The following is a 23,888-nucleotide window of genomic DNA, read 5'->3' as shown; positions in this document are numbered from 1 at the left end:
TCCCAGTATTTAATGAATTATGATAGCAGTTAAAATTCAATTAAATTGTAATTGTTTTATGTTCAGTAAAAATGTGAAGTTATTGTGGCATAGTATTGTAATGTCCTGTAAATTGGAGAAGTTGCTATTTGAACGAGGCCTTTTAAATTCATATTTGTGTACTGCTTCTGAGAATTAATGTGTGGCCTCAGAGGTGTGATAATTTTCTTGTCGTTAAAAGTTTGAAATTTTTTTTTTGTTCTCACCAGGTTGGAATCAAATGAGTACGCCTGTATTAATTAAAGAGTGAATTATGTTGCCGAGGGAGCATTGCCATTTCAGTGTGGAGATAAAATAAATTCACATTACTCGTTCTGTGAACAAAAACTATTCCCTTGTTGCTCCTCCTGGGACACGACACGTTGAGAGTTACGAAGATACCGAGGCGAGGCCAGGGGAGACCCACCTCCCAGACAGGCAGTGCCCGTCCTTCTGCGGGAATACATCTCTCGAGAGTTCAGCTCGTTCCCAGAGCCCCGTCTGCATGTATGCCACTGTCCTTGGAGCTTCGAGTGTTAAGTCTGGGATTGTGATGGCGCAACACTTCGGAGGGCTACGAGACCTCCCCGGAGCCGGGCCTGCCAGGCATGCAGCACAAGGTCAACCTCCGAGGGGAAACTGGTGAGCGAGTGTGGGACCGGCGGGAGCAGTGAAGCGAAGAGGGCGAGCGGCACGACTGAGTGGTGCGAGGCAGTGTGTTGGGACAGAGGTGCACGGTAAGAGACGAGCAGTAGCGAGCCACCGTCGAACCGAGCTCCGGTGGGGAGAGTGAATAGTGAATTTAGGGAAGTGTGATTACTTTGTGGACACACCATTAAATTGTTATAATCTAATTAATAGTGTAAATATTAGTTATTAAATAAAACTGCAGTTATTAATTAGGCTAACCTTTCGTAACACCATTTCGGTTTTTCAGGTGGTAGATTGTACCAAAGTTACACTCTGCATTGTGGCAGGCATCATCAGAGTTGAAAAGTTAACCGCCATTCATCATCAAAGTGAAATTCCTTAGCGCGGGGGAAGTACAAGCCTTTTCAGGGGCTCTTGTCTTCCTATTTGGTAATTATTGAATATCGAGGGCAAAAGGAGGAAACCCCCCCCCCCCCGGGCCCTCTTGTCCTTAATTGATTAACCTGGGCTCAGTGCAACGCACCGTGAAGTGTAAGTGTGTTGGCACATTTGTCCCTGGTTAACGTTTATTCCCCCCCCCCCCTTCTCATAGTCTACAGAGGGAACGAGTGAAGGCAGGATTACCCACCTGCCCCTGTCCCTGAATGCCGGAATTTGGAACACTGTAGGTCTTTGACGCTGGTAGTAAAAGAAAGGTTTCAGTTGAAAACGTGTTTGTGGTCAAGATAGAGCGACCTGAGCTTTAAAAGGGGGCTTTGATTTTATCAACAAGTGAAATTAGGTTTAGTTTATAATGAGCGGTTGTTTGAAACTTATAATTTTTTCAGATTTGCAGATGGGTCCGCATGTGCGACCAATTAGGTGCTTCGCTCTGATTGGTTGTGGGTGTTGGCTATGGCCAATCACATCTTAGCCCGGGCGGGGGACGTTTGCAGATGTAGTTTTTTATTATTTATTATAAAAATGTAAGAGTTAGTTGTTAAATAGTGTTATACCTGTTTTGTGTTAAGTAAAGATTTATAAAAGTTTTAAATATGGGCTTGGAGCAGCTGTTCAGTGGTGAAGTCAGTGCTTTGCTCTGATTGGCTGGAGGGGGTATTAGCTCCAGCCAATCACGGCTCAGTCCTTGGCAGGAGACATCACTGCATTTTCATTAGGAGTAAGGAATTCTGTGATTTTTTCCATCAAAGTGCATCTATCATCCTGCAATTTCATCATGGTCCGAAAGTTTAAACAAAGAGCTAACAAAAAATGTTTTGCATAAACTTTGGAAATCAACCACAGCAACATTAGGCATGCTTTGGCAAGATAACAGCAATGCTGCAACGAAGCGTGCACAATGTTTCCTGCTCGGTGAAAAGGCTCAGTACTCACGCAGTTGCCCCATTTTACTGCAGACGGGTAGGTTGTCTGGTTAGCCACATTTCAAATAGCCTATGTTGATAGAATTGTTTCGTTACTGAATGTCTCACAAAAGTGTATTTTTAAATCTGATTTTATTCATAAAAACTAGCTAGTTATAAAGGGACTATGAAAGGAAGGAAAAATGCGCAGTTTGATGTATAAAAAATGATTAATCTGAGTACCGATTGCATGATTCTTATAATGATAATAGTAATAATTTAATTTGAACCTGTTGCAGTTGGGCATATCCCTGTTAGCTGAAATTATAAGTCAACAAAATACCATTTATGTAGTAAAAGGAATTTTAAAAAAATTATTTTTACAGAGCAGTACAAAGAATCAATAATCCAAGAAAGGTACACAAAAAATTAAATAAAAATCTGAACAAGAGTTATTTTTAATTCCTGACATTTCCATCAAAATTCTGTTAAATGGCAAAGCTATTATTGCATAATTTCATCACCTGAGACACAATTATTTTCCAGTAGAATGATCATTGAAGGATATTATTTCCATTATGTTAAATATTTCAAACAAGACGTTTGCATCTTGTGAACGTTTGTAAGTCATTGTGAAGGTGAGTTATTAAATGTTTCTCAGTATTTTGTAGTATTGGTAATGGTTCTATTTCATCAATGTATTTCTCCAAGAGAAAAAACTGATTCTTGCAAAAACGAAAGTTTTGTTGGGTTAGGTCAGATACACTAATATAACTTATTTAATATGCAATGAGTACATAATAAGAAATAAGTGCATCTGACTTTACCTAACCAACCATTTACATGTATTTACAGAATTTTTTGTGTAGCTAACCTAACTAACTTTCATACTAATATACAGTATTTTTAATGCACTTAACATAATCCAACCAACCATTAAAACTGTAAATTGCAATTAAACTACCTGAAATATTGCAATGCCATTTTACAAAATTTTAAGAAAAATGTCAGGAAGTTTCCCTCTCCTAGATACCTAAACTATTAAACTATTAACTATTAAAAGCAGTGTTATCATTATATGTTAACTTACTTCCCACGGAACAAGCTTTAAGCAAACCCACCTACCTGCAGCAACTTTAAGACTGCAATTAGCATCCTATCCTTTATTTATGATTTTTTTTTCATTGGAATAATTTATTTGTGTCAGGTATCCATAATAGTAATAATTAGCATTTTTTCACTTATATTATTTCCTTTTAAATGATATCCAGTCCAAGGTCACACATAACCCTCCCCACTATTGAATTTCTTAGAATCCAGTGGAAACTGGAAAATGACCCTTTGTGGGCTAGTAAAAATAACGCAAAATTAAAGCATGTCTCAACCTTAGATTGCAGTGTGAATTTTAATGAACATTTACTCTCTCTTTCCAATGCACAATATCTGCTTTTATGGCTGTTTGTGTTTCAGTGAGCTCTTATGCTTGATATACCCAAAGAGCACAAAAGTTTTAGACATAACTTTAAAATGTAATGAAACTTTTAAAATTTCACAATAAAAAAATGTATTTTTATAACAAACATTTGGAATGAAAAATTTTGTAAAAACATTTTCTTGTATTTCATCAAGGGCATCATTTGATAATATTCAATTCTTACTTTCAAGAAAATGTATATGAAAGACACCATCTTGGTTTCAACAGCTTTTGTCAACAATTTTTTATATCTCTTTTATTTATAAAAATTTTGGCTCTCTCTTGACCACGCTACATAATTAATTAATTGAAAGTTTTGTAATTGTAAGTGACCAAATGCTGCAAATAGTTTCTCCTGTGATATAATAACTGGATTAGCATTTATATTTTTTCTATCAAAATGTATACATCTGAAATAATACTGTTAAAAGGGACTACTTCCTGGTGTTAATAAATACAGTAGTTATTATTACAAATATACAGTTATTATTAGAATAGCAGATTATTATTTGATATAAATAATTGAGTTGAGAAAAAAAAATTGGTTGTCTGTAAAGTCGGTTTACGGACGATAGTTTACCGTGAGAACGTCATAACAAAACATTGATGAAATGATTGCATACTTTATGAATAAAATTGAATCATTTTTATTTTAATAATAAAAGAATAAATACTTGAAATTATACTAGTAATCAGATTTTTAAAATGCAAGAATAATTAACCTTTATTGCCGAAATTGCTGTTGTAATAAGCAATGAAAACCACATTAACTTTTCACTTCACTTTATAAACAGTCGAGTGGAAGAGAGATAGATGCGGCTCAAGTGTACAATGAGCGTAACGGGACACAGAATAACGGGACAATTTGCGTAACGGGACACTTTTTCATGCGTGCAGCCGGCGTTCATCGATTTATTAGACGTTGTCATGTCAAAAATCAATACTTTCTATAATTGATTATACACAAAATAAGAATTTTAATGTAGACCGGTATAGAGCAGCTAAAACCCACAATGAAAGACTCTTGGTTATTTGAAAACAAGAAAGGTGGCAAGCCAAGAACCTGTCAGAGGACACCAAACTCCAGCCAACAGATTTACCTGCTCTCCAAACTACTGCTTGGGATGAAATGAAACACGAGCGTCGCTTGAATCTCCTGAGAGCATTTTTACTTCACCAATCCAAAACAGTTATCATTTTACTGCTTCTGGTAAACTCAACGTGAAGACAAGTAGTGACAAATAAAATAAAGGTGAACTCAAACTAAGCTTTCAGCATTATTGTAGCTGAAAACGTACTGAAGATAGTTTGGTTGATGAAAATGATTCTCAATCATTTATTTTGCAGCTTCTGTATTATTATTATTATTATTTTAGTTTATTACTAATTCTAAACAATGTTGTCACATAAAGTGCTATGAAAAATGTTTTCACGCAATCTTAGCAAATTTCTTACCCTATTTCCACTTCAAAATTTCTGAGCAGATATGATAATAAGTTATAGCCTGGACCCAATCAACATTAGCAATTCATTAACACAATACAGTATTACATATACAACAGTTTAAATTCATGTAATACAATCAGAATAGCCATAAGAATTAACACAAGTTAATTAATAGTACTATTAAGTAAAGTTCACTCTAAGTTTAACTCTTGCTTAATACTACATTTGTGCTAAAACATGATACATTTTCAGCCAATCGTAAGTTCTGAATACTTCCTTCATAGTCATTTCAGCACTTAATTAAATACATAAGAAAATGTGCATGTTGAAAAGATTGTGCCAAATATTTCATTTTATTTATTATATTTGCATGATAAAGTGTTAAGCTACAAAATAACTATGCACTTACCAAAGTAAAGAAACTTTAGTTTGGCATTTAATTTAGAGATTGTTGTGATTTCATTCTTTAAAACTATTTTTTTTTTTTTCACTTATTGTTACATACTACCAGCTAAAGCAGCATTAATTTCCATTGCAGCACGGCATCTGTAATAGTTGTGTGTTGTGCAAACACTTATTGCTTTAACTATTCATGTAATATTATGTTGATAGGGTCCGGGCCCTTACCCACTGATGAACGCTACAGAAAAATTATAACTTTCTCCCTATTTACTTAATAAGTAATATGATTTTATGTAGGCCTAGTTCTTGTTACCCCCCAACTGACCCTTGATAGCTGGTAACTACAGGCTCATTTGTAGCAACCAGTACTGTACTAACCTCAATGTCAAAATCAAGGAGATTAAAAGCTGCTCGAAAGAGGGAACAAAAATGGGCAATGCTTGGAACTTCCCACCACGACTGGATATCTGAAAAACAACAATCATCGGTACAGTTCTGTTACAATATAGTAACTAATTGATTCACGAGTCTTCTGCTCACTAATCTAGCACACAAAACAACGTTCGCAAATACAGTTTAACTTAACAATATTTAAACAAGTAGCGTCCCTTTCATTCATTTTTACGTTTACCAAACATTTATAACGGTACAGACTATTATTTGCTGCTGAAAGTACATTAGAAATAAAGCCTTACAAACTATAACCTAAAATAAACTTAGCAATCCCATACATATCGGTTTACATGATTACTTAAGTATTCATGAAAGTTTAAGCTACAGAAATAAGATATTATTGAACTTTTGATTTTAACCAAGCTTTAATATAACACTTACCGTCCATTTAACGCGGCGTATAAAATAAAGGACAATATTTATCCGACAGTACAAAAACAATAATAATATCCCTCCAGCCAGTGTTTTGCTGTTTTGAATCGCCGGAAGTCAACTTGTCCTAAGAAATTAAAAACTCCCTACTGCGAAATCTGCGAAGAAGTTGAATTTCTTTTGTTGGTATAAGCAGCACATAAATGGAAAATAAGTTTTTTATTTGTTTTAAAAAAATAAACAATTTGTGAATACTAGGGCGCGTGACCGGTGAGTTGTCATGTTTACTTTACGAGATTTGGTTTGGTTCCTGAATCATTTTTCGTCTATTACCGCACGCGTGGAATACAAGTGACCCATAAATTTTTCACGTCATTGTATGATTGTCCGTTTTCGTTCAATATAAATGCCTGAAGCGTAATTAATTTAGGCGTGTGCAGCTGTTGATCTGATATATCAATTTATTGTATTATTATCTGGGCAGTAGGTAGCCACAATTTCATTAAAATATAGTCTGGTTTATAAACCTAAACTATTTTCACCAATTAAAGAATTACAAGTAACATGAAATTTTTACACATTTTATATTTGAGTTGGCCTTTATTATCCATATTTTATTTATTTTATTTATTTATAGTTACGTTCCGTCGACCATGAATGAGCAAATGCTCAATGGTGTAGAACATGTCAGTATATACAATACAATACAAAATAAAAAATAAATCTATAACATAGTAAGATAAAAGTTATAAACAATATCATGATTATATACACATATCACAATTAAAGGGATAGAGCATACATGTATTGTACACATATAATATTAAAATGTCCGTACACAAAGATATTTTATACATAAACACACGAATATACACATAACATAACTATTATATATATATATATATATATATATATATATATATATATATATATATACATATATATATACAATTCAGATGTTAACACACAAGTTATGATTATCAATACAATTTAAAAATTCATCAACAGAATAAAATGTTTTTGAGATAAGATATTCTTTTAATTTATATTTAAAATTTTTACTTTTACTTTTACATAGTTGTTTTAAAGTTAATTATGTTAAACTATGAGATTAAAAGTAGTTTAATTCAAAATACAATAGTAACTAAAATTGTAACATTAGTAGCGATATTAAAAAACTGTCATTAATTAACATGTAATTAAGCGGTATTTTAACAATGAAAATCAAATGTAATTATAATCCAGTTGTTTATTATATTTTAATATGATTATAACTTGGGCATCTTAAAGTAGACGTGGGCTCTACCTATTTTAGTATAGAACACGGTACCAAAGACATAACTATTACTTTCAGTTAGGTACCTAATGTATTTTCCTCAAGTAACATATCTTGTGCTGAAGAACCATTTTAATGTTCCCCATCCAGAATGCTATATGCCCATGCTTGTACCACAGCAATGTACAAGTCTTGATTACTTGAGCACAGCTTTGATGATGACTTATTATCCATACCATATTGCTGTGTAAAATTATAAAAAAAATTTATTTAGCTGACCTATCCCCATCAAACATTTAGCTTTGTTATTATATCAACATGAGTAAAACTAACCTACCAAAGGAAACAAACATTTCTCCTTACTTCGCTACCTAATAATAATCAACACACCTCTCATCTAACACAGGAAACAAAATTTACACAAATAACTACAAATCAATAAAACACCTAAAATCCATAAAAACCCACTTACCTTTCCAGGCTTTATGGAATTATTCATTTTCTGTCAATATTACTCTTGTATATATTGTCGCGGTTCGAAATTTTGCAGGGTTGTTGAAATCAAATTTAGGGACTTAACTGACGGGACTCTGGGCTGGCTGCTCTGTTCACTCGTCAGCGCAAGTGGCGTGACCATGTAATTGGGGCACGGGGCCGGCGCGGCGCGCTGCGGGCTTGCAGATTTTTGTTTGTTTGTTTGTTCGGCCGCGCGCTGGCGCAGCCACGGGCCGCAGTTACTGGGGCGCGCTGTCGTAACAAGCCGCGCGGTGTGGCCTGCACGTCGGGGAAGAGGGGGGTAGCCTTCCCAGATGTTCTAGTTAGTTGTTTAGTAAATTTGGCTTCAATAACGAGGGTTTGTTATTGCTAGGCGCGGCAGGGCGCGCGAATTTAAGCGCAAGTGAGTGGTAGCTCGGGGCTCACTCAGGCGGAGGCTATGGTCGCCGTCTGAGGCAACGAGTAGTTTAGTTCGTAATGTAGTTTAAGTTTAGATCGTCATGTAATCGTCTTCAAGCTGACTGGCGGGAGCTAGGTCTCTCGTCAGAGGTCACGATTAGTTAGAGTCCTAGTTTTTAAAATGTAATTGTCGTTCGGGGTTTTAAGGGCAGGAGAGACCCCTACATTAGTTTTAAGTAATCGATCAAGAAAGGCTTTTTGGAAAATGTGAGTATGGAATTATCTTTGTTTTAATGTTAAGTAGAAATTATGATTTGAGGTATTCGGAAGGATTAGGGAAGAGTTTAGTGAAGTTCTCTCTTTCTCTCTTGTAAAGGCGTTCAGTATCAGTAGTTCAGGAAGTAATGAAGAGATCGGTGTTATAAATTTTAATCCTGCTGTGTCAATGTTCGTCAAGACTGATTTTACTTTATTTGACTTTAAGAATAAAATCATTTTAATTTAGTATTATGTTATTTTGCAAAATCTCCTTAGTTCAGCTCTCACCAGACATCCTGTACGGGATGACGAACCTATGATCCTAGGTACAGTAAAGTATTTTATGAAGTTAAGAGCAGTTGAAGCCAGCAAGCGAGTTGTTTCTATGTAAAGAGCTACGACTTTCTCCCCCCCGTAAGTTTTGATGCTTACGATTTATTTACGACTTATTTACGATTTATTCTTACTTACGATATATTTTTTTTTCCCCTTTGACAATATTAATTCTGTGCCAAAAATATCAGCCATTCCACCATTTAATTCATTCAATATCACAAAAAACAACAGTTTCATTCACTTCCCCTGTCACTACTACAATCGCAGTACCATATTTACCTACTATCTGCACCGTACCATTAAATTAATTCAGTATGAGGTCTGGGCTAGAGTGCTTTAAACAGTTAAAAAGCTCGAAGCACGAACCAGTTTATGTTGCGGTGGGGTCCCCACACGAAGTCCCACAAGAATTACGTAAGGGTGATCAAATACCCGCGGAGAGTAACAAGAATAATTATTTAAACAGCCCGTCGGCCGAGAGTAGCCCCGAGGAGAAACGTGAAAATATTTAAATACTTAAGAACATGAATGGATCACTACTTATGGTTAAATCCTAGCGGTGAGTTTCCCGGGGTGCTGGCGCGTCTGCTCTCGGCCGGTCATGATTGAGGACTGGGGTGAGCGAATGCTCTGCACGGGCCATGTGGCATCTCTCCCACCGAACCAAACTACCATTACGTTTTTATGATGGCATGCCAAGGGTTATTAATAGAGACCTGAAAAATTTGCGGATTCATTTCGTGAAACGCTACAGTTCAAATAATTATACCATAGTGCTGATTCTGACATTGGTTCACTGTTAATCTGGAGTAATGAGGGCCAATTAGAGACCCTCACTCATAGAAGTGTCGAATCACAGGCTTCCCAGTCGAGACGACTCACAAGTCAACAGCCAATGAACAGTTGGCATTTTCCCGAGTGTGTAGAGGATAGTGGAGTCTATCCTGGAGGTCATTGAACCCGCGAATTTTTCCGGTCTCTAGTTATTAAAAACGAAACACAAAACACTTGTACAATTATTGGGCACTTTCTCGCGGCTAGAATGATTAAAACTTATAGTAATTTAAGAATTAATATTCAAACACGGCCAGTTTCGACCGGACTCGGGTCTGCCTCAGGAATGTCCGGCGCCATCTTTATTTCATGCAAAATTAAATATAAGATTTATTAAACAAAACCCTCTCTGCCGATTTGCAGTGCCACGAAATGCTTAGGATAAAAAATAAAGGTTTATAGTTTAATTCATAATTATGTAAGGGGTCGTGGGAGTCTGTGGAGCGCCATTCAAACACACGTCACGCGGCACTCGTACACTTGCGTGTCAGTGTTGCAGGTGCCAGGAGGAGTGGTTAGGGATGCCACGGGACCGCAGTGGGAGCGGAGTCGGCCAGGCTTGAAGGGGCAAAACCCCGGTCGACGTCAAGTGTAAACAAACACAAACTTTAATTTCTCTTGTGACTACTACTCTCATTACCACATTTCCAATAAATTTCTTACTACTTACTAAATACTTGGTGTATCCTAGTTGGAGGTTAAAAGTACTTGTTGTAGGTCTACATATTAGTAGGGACAAGATTATAATTGCAAAAAAACCAAATTTATTTATTTATTTATTTTCTTAGCACCCAATAGACTCATTTGATGAGCAGTGGCTCTCTGAATATAGGGCTTGTCAACATGGTTACAAAATTTATGAAATACATGTAGGTTATGATTACATACACTATTTCTAATATATGTACAATATAAGATCTAGGTGTTTTACATTAGCTAGCATTAAAGTTATATTACAAATTTCTAATAATGGATATTATGTTAAACCATTAAAATAAGTATTAATGAGCAGAGTTTGTTGAACATTAGAACAATTAGATCAATCTGTCTATTTCTAGTCCTATTCACATTAATCACCGTAGTTAACACAATAAAGCCTGTCAACACACACTATATAACACGAAAGTCAAGTTAACACACCATAAAGCACCGAAGTGCTATTAAAATTATGAAACTAATCAGCAGTTCCAATCAAAACTTATCTTCAAAGACAAATACCTAAACTTTTAAATATTAAATTCATTGAAAGTACATTTTTCAACATGATGTTTGTACCACAGTTTAATAAAAAAAAAAATTATTATTCTTAAACTTGCAACTGTTATTGGTTACTCATTTTTACATTATGACTTTAGAACTTTTTCCAAACATAGAAATATTTAACATATTTATTTTAAGTTTAGTAATATACTATCTCTATAATAAACAGATTTCATTAAAAATCTGAAAATAAAACCACAAAATCTTGTCTCCGCTCATAAGTACTTAGCGACAGAAGAGGTCTCAGGCCAGAATATGCGGAAAATTTATCAATGATGGCATTTCAATAAAAACGTCAAAATAGTTGCTTTTGCAGGTGTTTGAATTTGTGATTCTGTAGTGTATATAGTTGTAATTACACTATGACTTTTTAATGGTTATTAAAGTGTTTTCTAAATTTATTTGTCATGCAAAAGTAATTATAAAAATTTTGCAGTGGTTTTTCTTTTTAGTAAAAAAATAAAACCCGATAGTTGATCAAGAATAGGCATACAGGGAGAGATATTTTCTGCATAAACATGTGCATGTCACCAACAGCTTAGAGCTGCCCTCTGTTTCATTACCTGTGAGGTGCCATACAAAACTGCAGCTTTGGACATTACATATTTTTTTTTTTTTTTTTTTTTTTTTTTTTTTATGATTTAAGTATATGCTGTAAAATGTGCCCTATTGGTTGAAAGAGTTTCTCCACTTTAATCAATATGCTGAGTAAATATCCAGCGAGGGGATATGTAAAAATATGAAAAAAAATCCCATAATTAATTATGTTGGAATCAGGGTTGGCTGATTTAAACCACGGTTTAAATCAAGTGGTTAAAAAAAAAATATTTTTAACGTGTTTTTAAAAAGAATATCTTTATGACTCTAATAACAGCAGTAATTTGCTCATTAATGTGTTTCTTGTGATATATGGGAACAAATAATTATATACTAATCAAGATCTTATCGTTGAAATTATCAGAATAAGTTGTAAATTATACCTAGCTAAACAGTCCTTTAAAATTAAATAGATTAGTATATTGTAGTCAGAAGTGTAAAAAGAGGAGGAAATAAATAAACTAATTATTTTTTAAAAATTCCTATTTTGTGGGAAATCCCTAACTACTGTAAATCCCCTTTCTGTGCAGGGTGTCTACTGACCCTGGAAAACCTGGAAAACCTGGAAATATCAGGGAATATTGTAATCAGAGAAAAATCAGGGAATTTTTTTTTAAATTCAGTGAATTTTTGTTTGGTAGGTTGTAGTTGGCAATACGTTTTTTGTTTATTAATCAGCTTGCATTGACGTAGCATCATGTGTATCCCCTCCCATTTTTATTTTTGAATGGCAAATAACGAACAGTTCCCACGTCCATTTTCTTTTATTTACCATCGGATTTGGAAGGGGCAACAAATCACTTGATACAAACTGGTTCAAGCTGGTCTGTTATCCTGCTGACGTGACATGCTGCAGCATGTGCTTTCCACGTTCAGATTATTCCGACAGGTGCATTTAATTTTAAGTATCTATGGATGCCCTCAACGTAAACTGGACATTTTTGTTAGCTTTGAAAATACATATCACAGACACTTTTGGTGAAGATTCGCCATCGTTGCTAGAAATTGGTAGCTGTGGGCTTCATACGGTCCATGGTGCTTTCAAAACTGGAATTTCTGCTACACAATGGGACGTTGTTAGTTTTTTGAGGCACAGTTACTATTTGTTTAAGCATGTACCTGCAAGGAGGGCAGATTACATTAGAATAACTGGATCAGAGCTTTTTCCCAAAAAATTTTGTGCAATCAGATGGAATACTGCAGTTGCTGAGCGTGCCATGAAAACGTTACCCCACCTAAAGAAATTTGTTAGTGAAGTTTCTATTTCATCTCTCTCTTTCAGTGTATTGAAAAGTGCTCTTGAAGATAATCTTCTAGAAGTAAAATTGACATTCTTCCACTTTTTGGCATCAGAGCTGGAATTGTTTCTCACAATGTTCCAAAGTGAAGCACCCATGGCACCTTTTCTCTATAATTCACTGGTAGACATTTTATTAGCTTTGGCAGGAAAATTTTTGAAACCAGAGGTACTGAAGAGCTTTAGGGAGAAACGCAATGTATCTCAATTGGATGTAGATAACCAGGAAAATCTATTGACTGCTAACAATATCAAGTTGGGTTATGCAGTACGCCATGCCATCAACAAAAAGAAAGTACCAGAAAAGTCTGTCCTGTTACAGAAAAATGATAGGACTTGTCTAAAGATTATGGTAAAAAAACTTCAAGACAAAAGTCCCCTGAAGTACAATCTTACCAAGGGAATTTCCTGCTGATGTCCATCTGTGGCTTTAAATTCGGGTGTGAGGAAACAGCGTGTGAAGTACAGTTTAGAATGTTGTCTTCAAAACAGGTGGCTATCAGGACAAGAAGCTGATAACATTGAGCAATCATATGAGTTGGTATGTTCCTCGCAAGATTCTGAAGCACTGTTCTCGTCTTTTTCTTGAGAAGATGGGCGCCTTGATCACTTGTGGATGCTCATTCATAAGGCACATACAGTAGCTGCCAAAACAGGCCTTCTAAAGTTTGTGAGGATGGTGTTGGTACTTTTCCATGGAAATGCATCATTGGAAAGAGGATTTTCAGTGAATTCTAATCTGCTGACTGAAAACTTGCAGGAAGAAATACTGATCGCACAAAGACAGATGTATGACTTTGTTCAACGTTCTGGAGGTGTAGAGCATTTTGATATCACCAAGTCCATGTTACAGTATGTAATAAATGCTAGTTGTAGGCGTAAGGAAGCCCTGCAAACAAAACAAAAAGAAAAGGAAGCTACAGACAAGAAGAAGGCAGAAAAAAGAAGAGTTGAAGAGGAGATCAAGGCATTGCAGTTGAAGAAGGCTCGAATGTTGGATTTGGCTCGTTCTGAAGTAAGTGCAATAGACGCAAAAGTTGAGTCACTGCAAAATTGATGGGAGCTTCCTTTTACTAATGTTTTTTGCAAAAGGAAGTGTGTGAAATATTTGTAGCAGCATGTTTTATTTGCCATCAATTGAGTCACTTTGGCCACGTCTGGAAGAAGGTAATTTTTTTTACTAATTTAAGTAAGTTGAAATACTTTGAAACCTGTCAGTGTAATATGATGCAGTTTTTTCAGTTTCTTGGAATGTCGTAATTGTGTTAAAGAAAACCTGGAAAAATTCCGATTTAGACCTGGAAAACCTGGAAAAATCAGGGAATTTAATTTACTAGATCTAGTAGACACCCTGTCTGTGGTAAAGTCTCAGTCAGATGTGCAGATTTGCTGGACTTCAGTTCTTTGATGTTATAACTTTTTTGGTTCAAATTGAGTGTAAGAAAGTGGAATGTTGTATGGCTTTCATTTGTATGTGCTGAGAACCGTGGTTTGAAGGAGGCTTGATGCCTCGAGAGAGCAGTTTCCTGTATGGCCTGTGCAGCTTGTGCATTTCATTGGCAGAACTGTAGACGACATCAGGGGCGTAGCCGTGGGGAGGGGGTGTTAGGGGTTTAAACACCCCCCCCCCCTAGCACCAAATCTTTAATTAATTGCTTATTCATCACTCAAACAAATTTCATATTAAAATTAATAAAAATTTTACCATTACAATATTTAAATTTAAGTACCAAAAACTGCTAAAATAGCACTATTTTACACCTCAAAATCCATATTTACCCGGGGGAGGACCCCCGGATCCCCCACTTTAATAGGGGGGGGGGGGGGGGGGGGCAATCCTGGCTACGCCACTGGATGACATGACCGCTGGTCCCATCCTAGGTTAGTTTGGTTGAGTCGTGCCTATCTATGTATGTAATGGCTTTGTGACTGTACATGGAGTGTGTTTCTAAAAATAACGGTAGCTTCGCTAGTGAGAAGTGGTACAGATCAAATGATTAATGTTAACTTTATTACTGAAGTGTTTCCAACCTAACAGTTGACTTCACAAAAACTCTGAAAGCTTGTAGAAAGATGAGTTACGTTTACTACAAATGTTAGGTTTTTTGTAATGCAACTGACAGTTCACTTGTTAGATAATGCTTCTGAATCAATTGTTCAATATTTGTTTTGATTTGTAAATTTCGCTTGCAATTTTATGAAACAAAATAAAATGGATATTCATAAGTATTGTCAATGTCTCACTTTCATGTGATTGTGCTTTTGGATGTGTAAAAAAATAAAATAAGCAAATTCACTTATATCTTGCGAACCCCATTAAGGGTCAGGCCACAGATTTGTTTTGTCATAGAAGGACGGTATGTTTACAATTCAATCGTAATAAATTTCCTGAGTATTATAAATATTGAATAGAAAAATGTTTTGAAAAAAAAAATGTGGGTATATAGGAATGGTTGTAACATCAGGTTTGCTTTTTAATTTATGTAGAATTAATTTATAAAAATTATAATGTATAATGTCACAGAAGGACAGGAAAAAGACATACTGTTCTCTATTCAAGGTGATATTTTTACCTCTGAATAAAACATTAATTTAACAATGCTCTGCATGCTTAATATTCCAGGTATGTACATAATTTCACATACAACAAAAAAAAAAAATTATTTATTTTCTTTACTTACATATTTCAGTTATGAAAACACTTCAATTACCATCACAAAAGGAAATTTTGTCCCATTAGTGTTTAAAAATTTAAGGGCGTAATAAATGGTTAATATTACAACGCAAAATGATCAAAATCATTTTAGAAGCAGATTAAGCTTTATTTAGATCAGTAGTATAGTTAAACTTGTGAATAACCTTATCGCTAGGTACCAATTCAACATTCCATTAGTGGATCAGGGAGTAAAAGCAACACATCACTTCTTGAAACTGTAAATATGTCACTTTCATCATATTCCTTTGTTGTCTATTCCAAATATATTCCGTTGTTGTCTATTGCCTTCAATCCCAATACTCGAAAATCACTTTGAGACAAATAATTCTATAATTTTACACTACTAACAAAGCATGGAGTTCTTCTCAAAAAAACTTTGCAAGAGCTCAAATTTTCCTTGGCATAGTTTAGAGCTTTCAACTTCCAAACTAATACTTTCTTGTGACAATTTTTCTGGAGAAGTTTTCAGTGTTTCCTGGTAATATAGTGTTAACATCCTTAATAATTTCGAGACATACGTCATTACTCTCCCGTCCAGAAAACACTGGATTTATTAATAGCAAAGCTGGCACCAGAGTCTGAGCACTAGGTGACAACTTCTCCAACGATGCTGTAGCTTACAATCAAGATCTGGTATTTTAGTTTCAGGAACATACAATGTAATAATAAATTTTACTCATTTGGCAGCAGCATTTGTAAAATCTTGAGCTCCATTTACTACAATTTTTTTTTTTGAAGCTCGGATCTTTACTTCTCCGCCAACGCCATAATGGGGCCCTTTTCCATGGGACGTCTCAAAGTGACTGTGGTCAGCTGGGAAGCCAAAGTCTTTTTACCGCAAAAGAAGATCACATACTTTATATCTGCCTTTGAATTGGCTTGCTGCACCATCAGAAAAGTAGTGGAAAAAAAATCAAAATGAAACAGGAGCCTTGTCTTCAAGTTATTGAAAATGGTTTCATTGAATGCATACAAACTTGTCTTTATTATGGTTCAATGAATCTTTTACGTTTGCATAGCAAATATGTTGTAATTGACCAAATTTCTAGTTTACTACTGCAATGAAAATTGTAACACTTTATGAACGCCAGTGAGTCTGCATGATTTCAGACTGATGCTTCATTAAATAATTTTCTGTGAAGTCTTCCAGTATGTTTGGAGTTGTATCATTTTCATTCCAAAGAAATATACATGAGTGCTGTAATTTTGTGATTCTTGCATTTGTTCCATGGCAAGTTAATAAAAGTGGCGCCCTTAGTTCTTACACGTAATTGAGTTATTTAGATAGTTTGCTTCAAAGTTTTGAAGTCACTTAATTTACTGGTTAGGATAGCCACTATTTTGAGACAGTTCCACATATTATTAAACAATTTCATTTCAGAACAAAATTCTTTTATTTTATGCACATTTAATAAATGGACTTACCCCCAAGTTATTTGTTCAGATACTAATGACAATCAATATCATCTATTTGGGGTATCTTGTACAGTTGGTGCTCTTGTCTTTAATCTGACATCCTGTGGTTCAGTGCAATCGTTAATAGGTCGCCAGTCGAGCCGATTGTGTCCAGGGGCTTTCAACTGGATTGGGGCGTGAGTTGACCTTGACCACTAGGTAATTCATTTTTAAATTCCAGTTTCAGTTTCATTTTTACTATTGACAACAAATCACACATCAAATTGAAGGTTAACTTACCTAGTTTTTCTTACAGTTGTTCAGTATGTGCACCTTTAGTTTTACGGCACACATCCAACATAAAGTCCAATTCTTCCCACACTTTGGTTAACACGTCCGGAGTAATGGAAGCAATAGCCTCTTCAGTTCTGTGTCTCAACTCGGGCATATTACTAGGTAGCGGTAGAACGTAGATACTATCTTTTATAAAGCCCCAAAGGAAAATTGTTGCATGGTGTTATGTCAGGTGAACGTGGAGGCCAGCGAAATAGAGCTCTGTCGTCTCGACCATTACGACCAATACAACGGTCAGGGACTTCGACGTTCAACCACTCTCGTACAAAGAGATTCCAATGTGGAGGGGCTCCATCCTGTTGCCAAATAAAGTTTACAGGTTCACCCTCTACTAATAGGCGAAACAAGCCATTTTTTCATGCTGCAAGCAAGAAAACAACAAAGCAGAATTTGTGCATGTGCTTATCTAAAATGGTTTGAATTATTCTTTGAGACCTTGAACTAACACTACAATACTTACAGTTGATACTATTAAAGTTTATAACTGGTACATTTTTTTATGGACATACTGTATTTGGTTTATGAACTTGAATTACCTATATTGAAACTATTTTAATATACTTTTTAGACGAGATCTTAGTCACTGCTGCAGCGTGTGTGCATTTGCATGTTTATTTGGATGTTTTTGTGTTTGTATGTTTTTGTGTTATCATGTTAGTTTGTATGTGTTTTTTGTGTTTGTGTGTGTCTGTGTGTATATATATATATGCTTGCTACAGAGAAGCTTATTCCAAAACTAGTTTTATATGTGGTTTTATCTTTATTCATTTTTATGTTACTATTGCTGTTAATAAACAGGAACAATCTGGAGAACGTATAAAACTCAGAAATATTGACTTTATCTTATGTATGTATCAGTGATTTTTCATCCTATTTAGTATCTTAATGTCTTAAGTGGAATGTATTTTAGTAATAAATTTTTTGCAGTTTATAATCATTATCTGATCGTTGGTAATATTAAATAAGCGCAAGGGATACAAGAAACTGTGAATCACAATGATAATATCTTTCGCCTGATCACAATCACTAATTTATTGTTGCAAAGTTTGAACCGACAACTATATTTATTATTAAAGATAGCAAAGCTTTCATGGCCATTGTCTGAAGTTGCTTGGCTTCTGTGTTGTAGCTGCGTTCAAGGTGAAGATATCATAGATGTTTCGGTCGACGTTACAGTCGCCATTGCCAGGTATCTAACTGCTCCCTGATGATGGGGACTGCAACGTCGACCGAAACATCAGTGATATCTTTGCCTTCGATGCGTCTACAACCCAGAAGCCAAGAAATCCTACATTTATTTTTTTTAAGACTGGCATTGTAGGTTTCGCAGTGTGTTAGAATGGCAACAGTGCAAACTGTATTTTGTACAGGAAAACATGTTATAGTCATTTGTGCACATATGTATGTTGGTTGCAATGTGTTTTGATCAAGAAGTGTATTTTAGTACATCTTTTACCTTGCCAGATACAGGTGTAACAGGGAGAACAGGGAGAATGGCTTAAATACGAGTGTAAGAACTCTGGCTGTCGCTTCACCCATGGTCGTTCTTCACCAAGTTTAAGTCGTATAATTGTAGCATTTCTTAGGCTGTCAGATTAAAAACAGATTAAATTAAACATTAAATACTATAAACCTATGGTGGACAATTTAATAAATTTTCGCTTCGCCCCTGGCGACATTTATGTGAATTTGTGAAAATCTGAGAAATGTAATTTGTAGTCTCTACGTAGTTATCAGGTCATGTAAAATCTTATTTTAATTTGTATAAAATAAAAAAATAACCGTTTTTTTACTTTCATCACGTCAGTCATTACATTAAAAAAAATTGGTCTCCTTAGGGCTCTTATTAATTTATTTTTTTTTACAGTGAGTATATCAGAGATGTACACACACAGCAAAACAATACAGGATAGTTAGGGAAGGGCTCAGGGGAACCACGAGAACTGAGCTCAGGAACCTGCGGAGCGCCAGTCCAGTGCATCACCACTGCGCCAGTCCAGTGCATCACCACTGCGCCAGTCCAGTGCATCACCACTGCGCCAGTCCAGTGCATCACCACTGCGCCAGTCCAGTGCATCACCACTGCGCCAGTCCAGTGCATCACCACTGCGCCAGTCCAGTGCATCACCACTGTGCCAGTCCAGTGCATCACCACTGCGCCAGTCCAGTGCATCACCACTGCGCCAGTCCAGTGCATCACCACTGCGCCAGTCCAGTGCATCACCACTGCGCCAGTCCAGTGCATCACCACTGCGCCAGTCCAGTGCATCACCACTGCGCCAGTCCAGTGCATCACCACTGCGCCAGTCCAGTGCATCACCACTGCGCCAGTCCAGTGCATCACCACTGCGCCAGTTTGCTCTGTCGTTGCAGAGCATCGTTGACATTTGCCGTCTGCTAACTGTGTGTGAATAATCATCCATTGCACACTAGGCATACAGCTCTGTGCAGTCAACACAAGCAAAGGTGTAGCAAATAACCAGCTGGCATGTAGACACACACTGTACAGTAATTTCTGATTACTTGATAGTAAAATATTGTAGGGTCTCCAGTAATCGAGCGGAGGTTCCGTATCACCAGAGCCAGTCAACAGCGCCATTACTGGCAGACTCTTCAAACCTTTGCTTGAGGACCTAGGAAATGATCTAACTGTTGTCGAAACCCTAAAAAAAAATATAAAAAAAAATAAAATATCTGGAGATGTAATTTACTGACTGGGCGAATAATGGATGACGAGAAAGAAAACACACAGAATAAAAGTTGTGGGAAAACTTAACCTCAAAACATGATACCGCAGGGCCTACTGCAAACACAATTTACTTATTCTTTCTGTGTTATCTCATATTTTGCTTATTTGAGGTTGCAGTGATCCACATTAACTCTTTAATCGAAACTCTACTGAAATTAATTTTTATTTTAAATTTGTGTTACAATAAGAAGAGTTTTTTCTAAGAGAAAATAAATCTTTTTCTTTACTGTCATAATGTTTTCATCAAATTTTAAACACTGCATGTCTTTTCTGTTATCTTTCTGACTGGTAATATCAAGACCAGATTTGTCGCAGAAAAAATCATGAAGGTGCCCTGTAATGATTCTTAGTTTGACTGCACTCTGTTCATGCATAGTTTAGGCCAGTGGTTCCCAAACTTTTTCAGCTGGCGACCCACCTTTCCTTATAGAAATATCTCCACGGTCTATCGGTCCATGGTGGAGTAAAAACCCTTCCTTATGTATATATAATCTACTATCAAATATATATGCTTTTTTTAAAATACCGATTGATTATTGATAAACAATTTGTGCACTGATTGGAAAATGGTTGACAAAATATAAGCACTTTGTAGCAAAACAGTTATTTATTTAACAATAGATATGTATTTCCACACAATTCGATTTATTTCGATTTTTTTTATATTTTCTGATGGTTTATTCGATGGTTTCTGATAGTTTTGGGATCGAGTCGCGACCCACCTGTAACCCTTCCGCGACCCACTGGTGGGTCGCGACCCACCGTTTGGGAACCACTGGTTTAGGCATTTCTTTCAGCCTTTTCCATCACTTCAGCTTTTGGCCCAGTCGTCACTGGCTGCTCTGCAGTCTTATCTCACCAGCGTGTCTGCTGTTGCTGTGTACTGATCCCGCCCTATCACGGGAGATAACAGTCAGGCAATCACAAGTCCCGGGATCACGTGCGTACCACCGCGACTGTGTGTCACTTCGCCAGGGTGATCGATTGGCGCTGGTGATCGCTTCAAAGCCTGCAGAGGATTGCCAAGTTAATCTTTAAAGAGCTGCCATTGACACTATAAAGATTCTGTAATACGTTTGTATGCTTGCAGATAACTTCTTATCATCATGTCTTTGCCAGATGCTCTGAAGAAAGTTTTCAGGTAATTCTTTTCTTGGATGTATTGATTTATTATTTTATGTTTACACTTTATAGTTAATGGGGTTGTAGTTTAAATGTATTTGGTTAAGGAAATTGAATTTTATTGAAAGTTCTCTTTTGTACATTGAAAACACATTCCCCTTTATAATATTTTCCTGTTTAATAGTTCATTGTAATAGTTCGCTAAAACATAATCTCAGTTTTATCCTGGTGTAAAGCTTTCACTCATACAAGGTTGAAATTCCTTGGTCCCTTTATAAAAATGATACAAGGGCTCCACAGTGAAGGCAGAGCTGAGATCGTCAGTGGGACTCTGCTTTCTGATTTGTGCTCTTGGTCCCTTGATCGCTTGTCGCACGGCAGAAGAAGAATGTAAGAACTAAAAGAAAATGTATGAGTTGTGCAAAAGTTAAAATGAAAGAACCCACACGAGCTATAATTAAGGGCCTCACCATCTTAGGTTTCCACATATTGGCTACAGCCTGCGACCTTTGCTGTGAGCTCGTTTTGAAGACAACACTCAAACAGTGTGATTATTATGACAGTTATAGTGTCTGTGTGAAAAAGTCAGTTATTTTCTCCCGTACATATGCAGACACCGTGCTATAACACAAAATGTCCTAAAGAAAATATCATTTATGCATTGACATGCAAGAAATTAGATTAAATAACTAAAAATGTAACTATAGAAATAAAATTATAAATTTCAAGATTTTTGTTATTAATTCCTCTTAGAAGGAGAGGGTGTGAACTTCAGGATGCCTTTTAGACGTCCATTTGTGAGAGTAAAGTAATTCTCAATGGCAATCTACCCTGTAAAGGAAAAAACCCAACTCTAAGTTGTTCTTGAGAAATAGCCAATCAGTAAAGAGGCGCAACTTACGAGGGTTGGGGGGGGAGGGGGGGGACCCCAAAAAAACTGGATTTTTGTCATAAAAAATTTATTTAAAACCTTTTTTACAAAGTTCCTTCAGTCGCCTTCAAATTACTCTCCATTAGATGCGATGCACTTGTCAAGTCTTTTTTCCCACTGTTTGAACACTTCTGGAGCTCTTCAACTTTGTGATTGCCCTTTGTGAAACTGTTTTTACTACCTCCTTGTCATAAAAACACTTCCCTTTTAGATTTTTCTTCATTCTCGGGAACAGGAATCAGTCGCACGGGGCTAGGTCTGGTGAGTACGGAGGGTGGGGAACGACAGACTACCCCTGAGAGGCCAAATAGCGGTTCACTCGTAAGGCCGTGTGTGCGGGGGCGTAGTCGCGATGAAGGACCCAGTCACCTGATCAGCAACGTTCCGGGCCTTTCCTCCGCACATCCTCTTGCAAACTTCTTAAAACTTCCAAATAAAAGTGCTGGTTAACAGTCTGGCCAGGGGGAACAAATCCCGGTACGCAATTCCACGAACATCAAAAGAGACAGTGATCATCATCTTAACATTCGACCCCACTTGTCTTGCTTTTTTTTGTCTGGTGGAGTTGGGAGTCTTCCACTGGTGTGACGCTTGCTTGGTTTCTTGGTCATACCCATAACACCAACTCTCGTCACCTGTAATGACTATGGTCAAAAAGTTTGGATCACTTTCAATTTCTTTTATCAAGTCCTGGCTCAAATTCAGTCGAATGTTTTTGATCCTGTTTGAGAAGGCGAGGAACAAATTTAGTGGCAACGTGTCTCATTTGCAAATCCTCAGTCAAAATCCGCTGGCACAAGCTCCAACTCACTCCTGTCGCTTCTGAAATTTCGCCGATCGTGAAACGATGATTCTTGTTAAATTTTTGGTGGATTTTTTCAACGTTTCCATAATTTCAAGATGTATAAGGACGCCCAGAACAAGCATGGTCTTCAACACTCTTTTCACCACGGTTAAAGCACCCAAACCACTTGGAAACTTATGTGTGGCTTGTAGCATCCTCCTTGAAAGCCTGTTGAACCATTTGGTAAGCTTCCGTTGCAGATTTTTCAAGCAGTAAACAAAATTTCAAACACACTCTTTGTTCTTTTAAATCTGCCATAACGACTTCGCAAGCGGAACACGAGAACAGTAAGAGAAAAACAATATTACGATCAAAGGTTAAGTACACACTGATGCCGTCTGGGCAGCTGTTTAGTGAAAGTATCAACCAACCCCATCTAGCAGGCGTTCTCTCTACTACGTCTACAAATGGCAGCACGTTCCCAGTCTGGTTTTGTTTGTGTCCCCCCCTCATATACATGTAACATTACATTCAGAATCGCTAAGGCAGTGTGGGCCAGTGGTTAGAGCTACCATGCTGGCGACTTGGCTTCAATACTAGGATGGGTACTTTTTTTCCCTTCCTACAATCTGAACGTTCATGTTTGTTTATTTATTTATTTATTTAACAATATAATTTCTTACTACAAACATTGAGTGTTAGGGTGAAGGTAAATTTAAATAAGAAAATGCTGTTATTAAATGCACAGTATTATTTAATTTTTAAACACATCGCTGTCACAGTCATTTTCTACAGATTTGGCGGAAACTTGTGAATGATACTTGTGAAAACACGTTATACATATGTTCTGTTTGCACCACATGCAGAGTATGAAAGCGACAGTGTTGCATGAACGATTGTTTTAATTATTTTTAATAAAGATAGAG

General features: G+C 36.4%; 2 protein-coding genes across 6 annotated transcripts in view; one reads left to right on the top strand and one right to left on the bottom strand.

Annotated features, from left to right (window-relative positions):
• Nucleotides 1-6,308, bottom strand: part of LOC134541412 (uncharacterized) — a 92,546-nt gene extending 86,238 nt beyond the window's left edge. Inside the window, exons 1-2 of one of the 2 annotated variants that reach the window (XM_063384844.1) lie at nt 6,169-6,308; nt 5,713-5,801 (exon numbers count right to left, since the gene is read on the bottom strand). In XM_063384844.1, the coding sequence (XP_063240914.1) occupies nt 5,713-5,801; nt 6,169-6,175 (96 nt within the window). In that variant the 5' untranslated portion in view covers nt 6,176-6,308. The remainder of the gene's footprint in view (nt 1-5,712; nt 5,802-6,168) is intronic. The other variant, XM_063384843.1, reaches the window with a different exon arrangement.
• Nucleotides 6,216-23,888, top strand: part of LOC134541416 (cytosolic non-specific dipeptidase) — a 64,371-nt gene continuing 46,698 nt past the window's right edge. The window contains exons 1-2 of one of the 4 annotated variants that reach the window (XM_063384859.1): nt 6,216-6,429; nt 21,216-21,266. In XM_063384859.1, coding sequence (XP_063240929.1) covers nt 21,232-21,266 — 35 coding nt within the window. In that variant the 5' untranslated portion in view covers nt 6,216-6,429; nt 21,216-21,231. Of the gene's footprint in view, nt 6,643-9,855; nt 10,349-20,731; nt 21,267-23,888 lie in introns of those variants that run through there. The other 3 variants (XM_063384860.1, XM_063384858.1, XM_063384857.1) reach the window with 3 other exon arrangements.

Source organism: Bacillus rossius, chromosome 18 (genome assembly GCF_032445375.1).
Source record: "Bacillus rossius redtenbacheri isolate Brsri chromosome 18, Brsri_v3, whole genome shotgun sequence".
NCBI classification, from domain to species: domain Eukaryota; kingdom Metazoa; phylum Arthropoda; class Insecta; order Phasmatodea; family Bacillidae; genus Bacillus; species Bacillus rossius.
The sequence above is the reverse complement of the archived record's forward strand: the minus strand, read 5'-3'. Positions and strand labels throughout refer to the sequence as shown.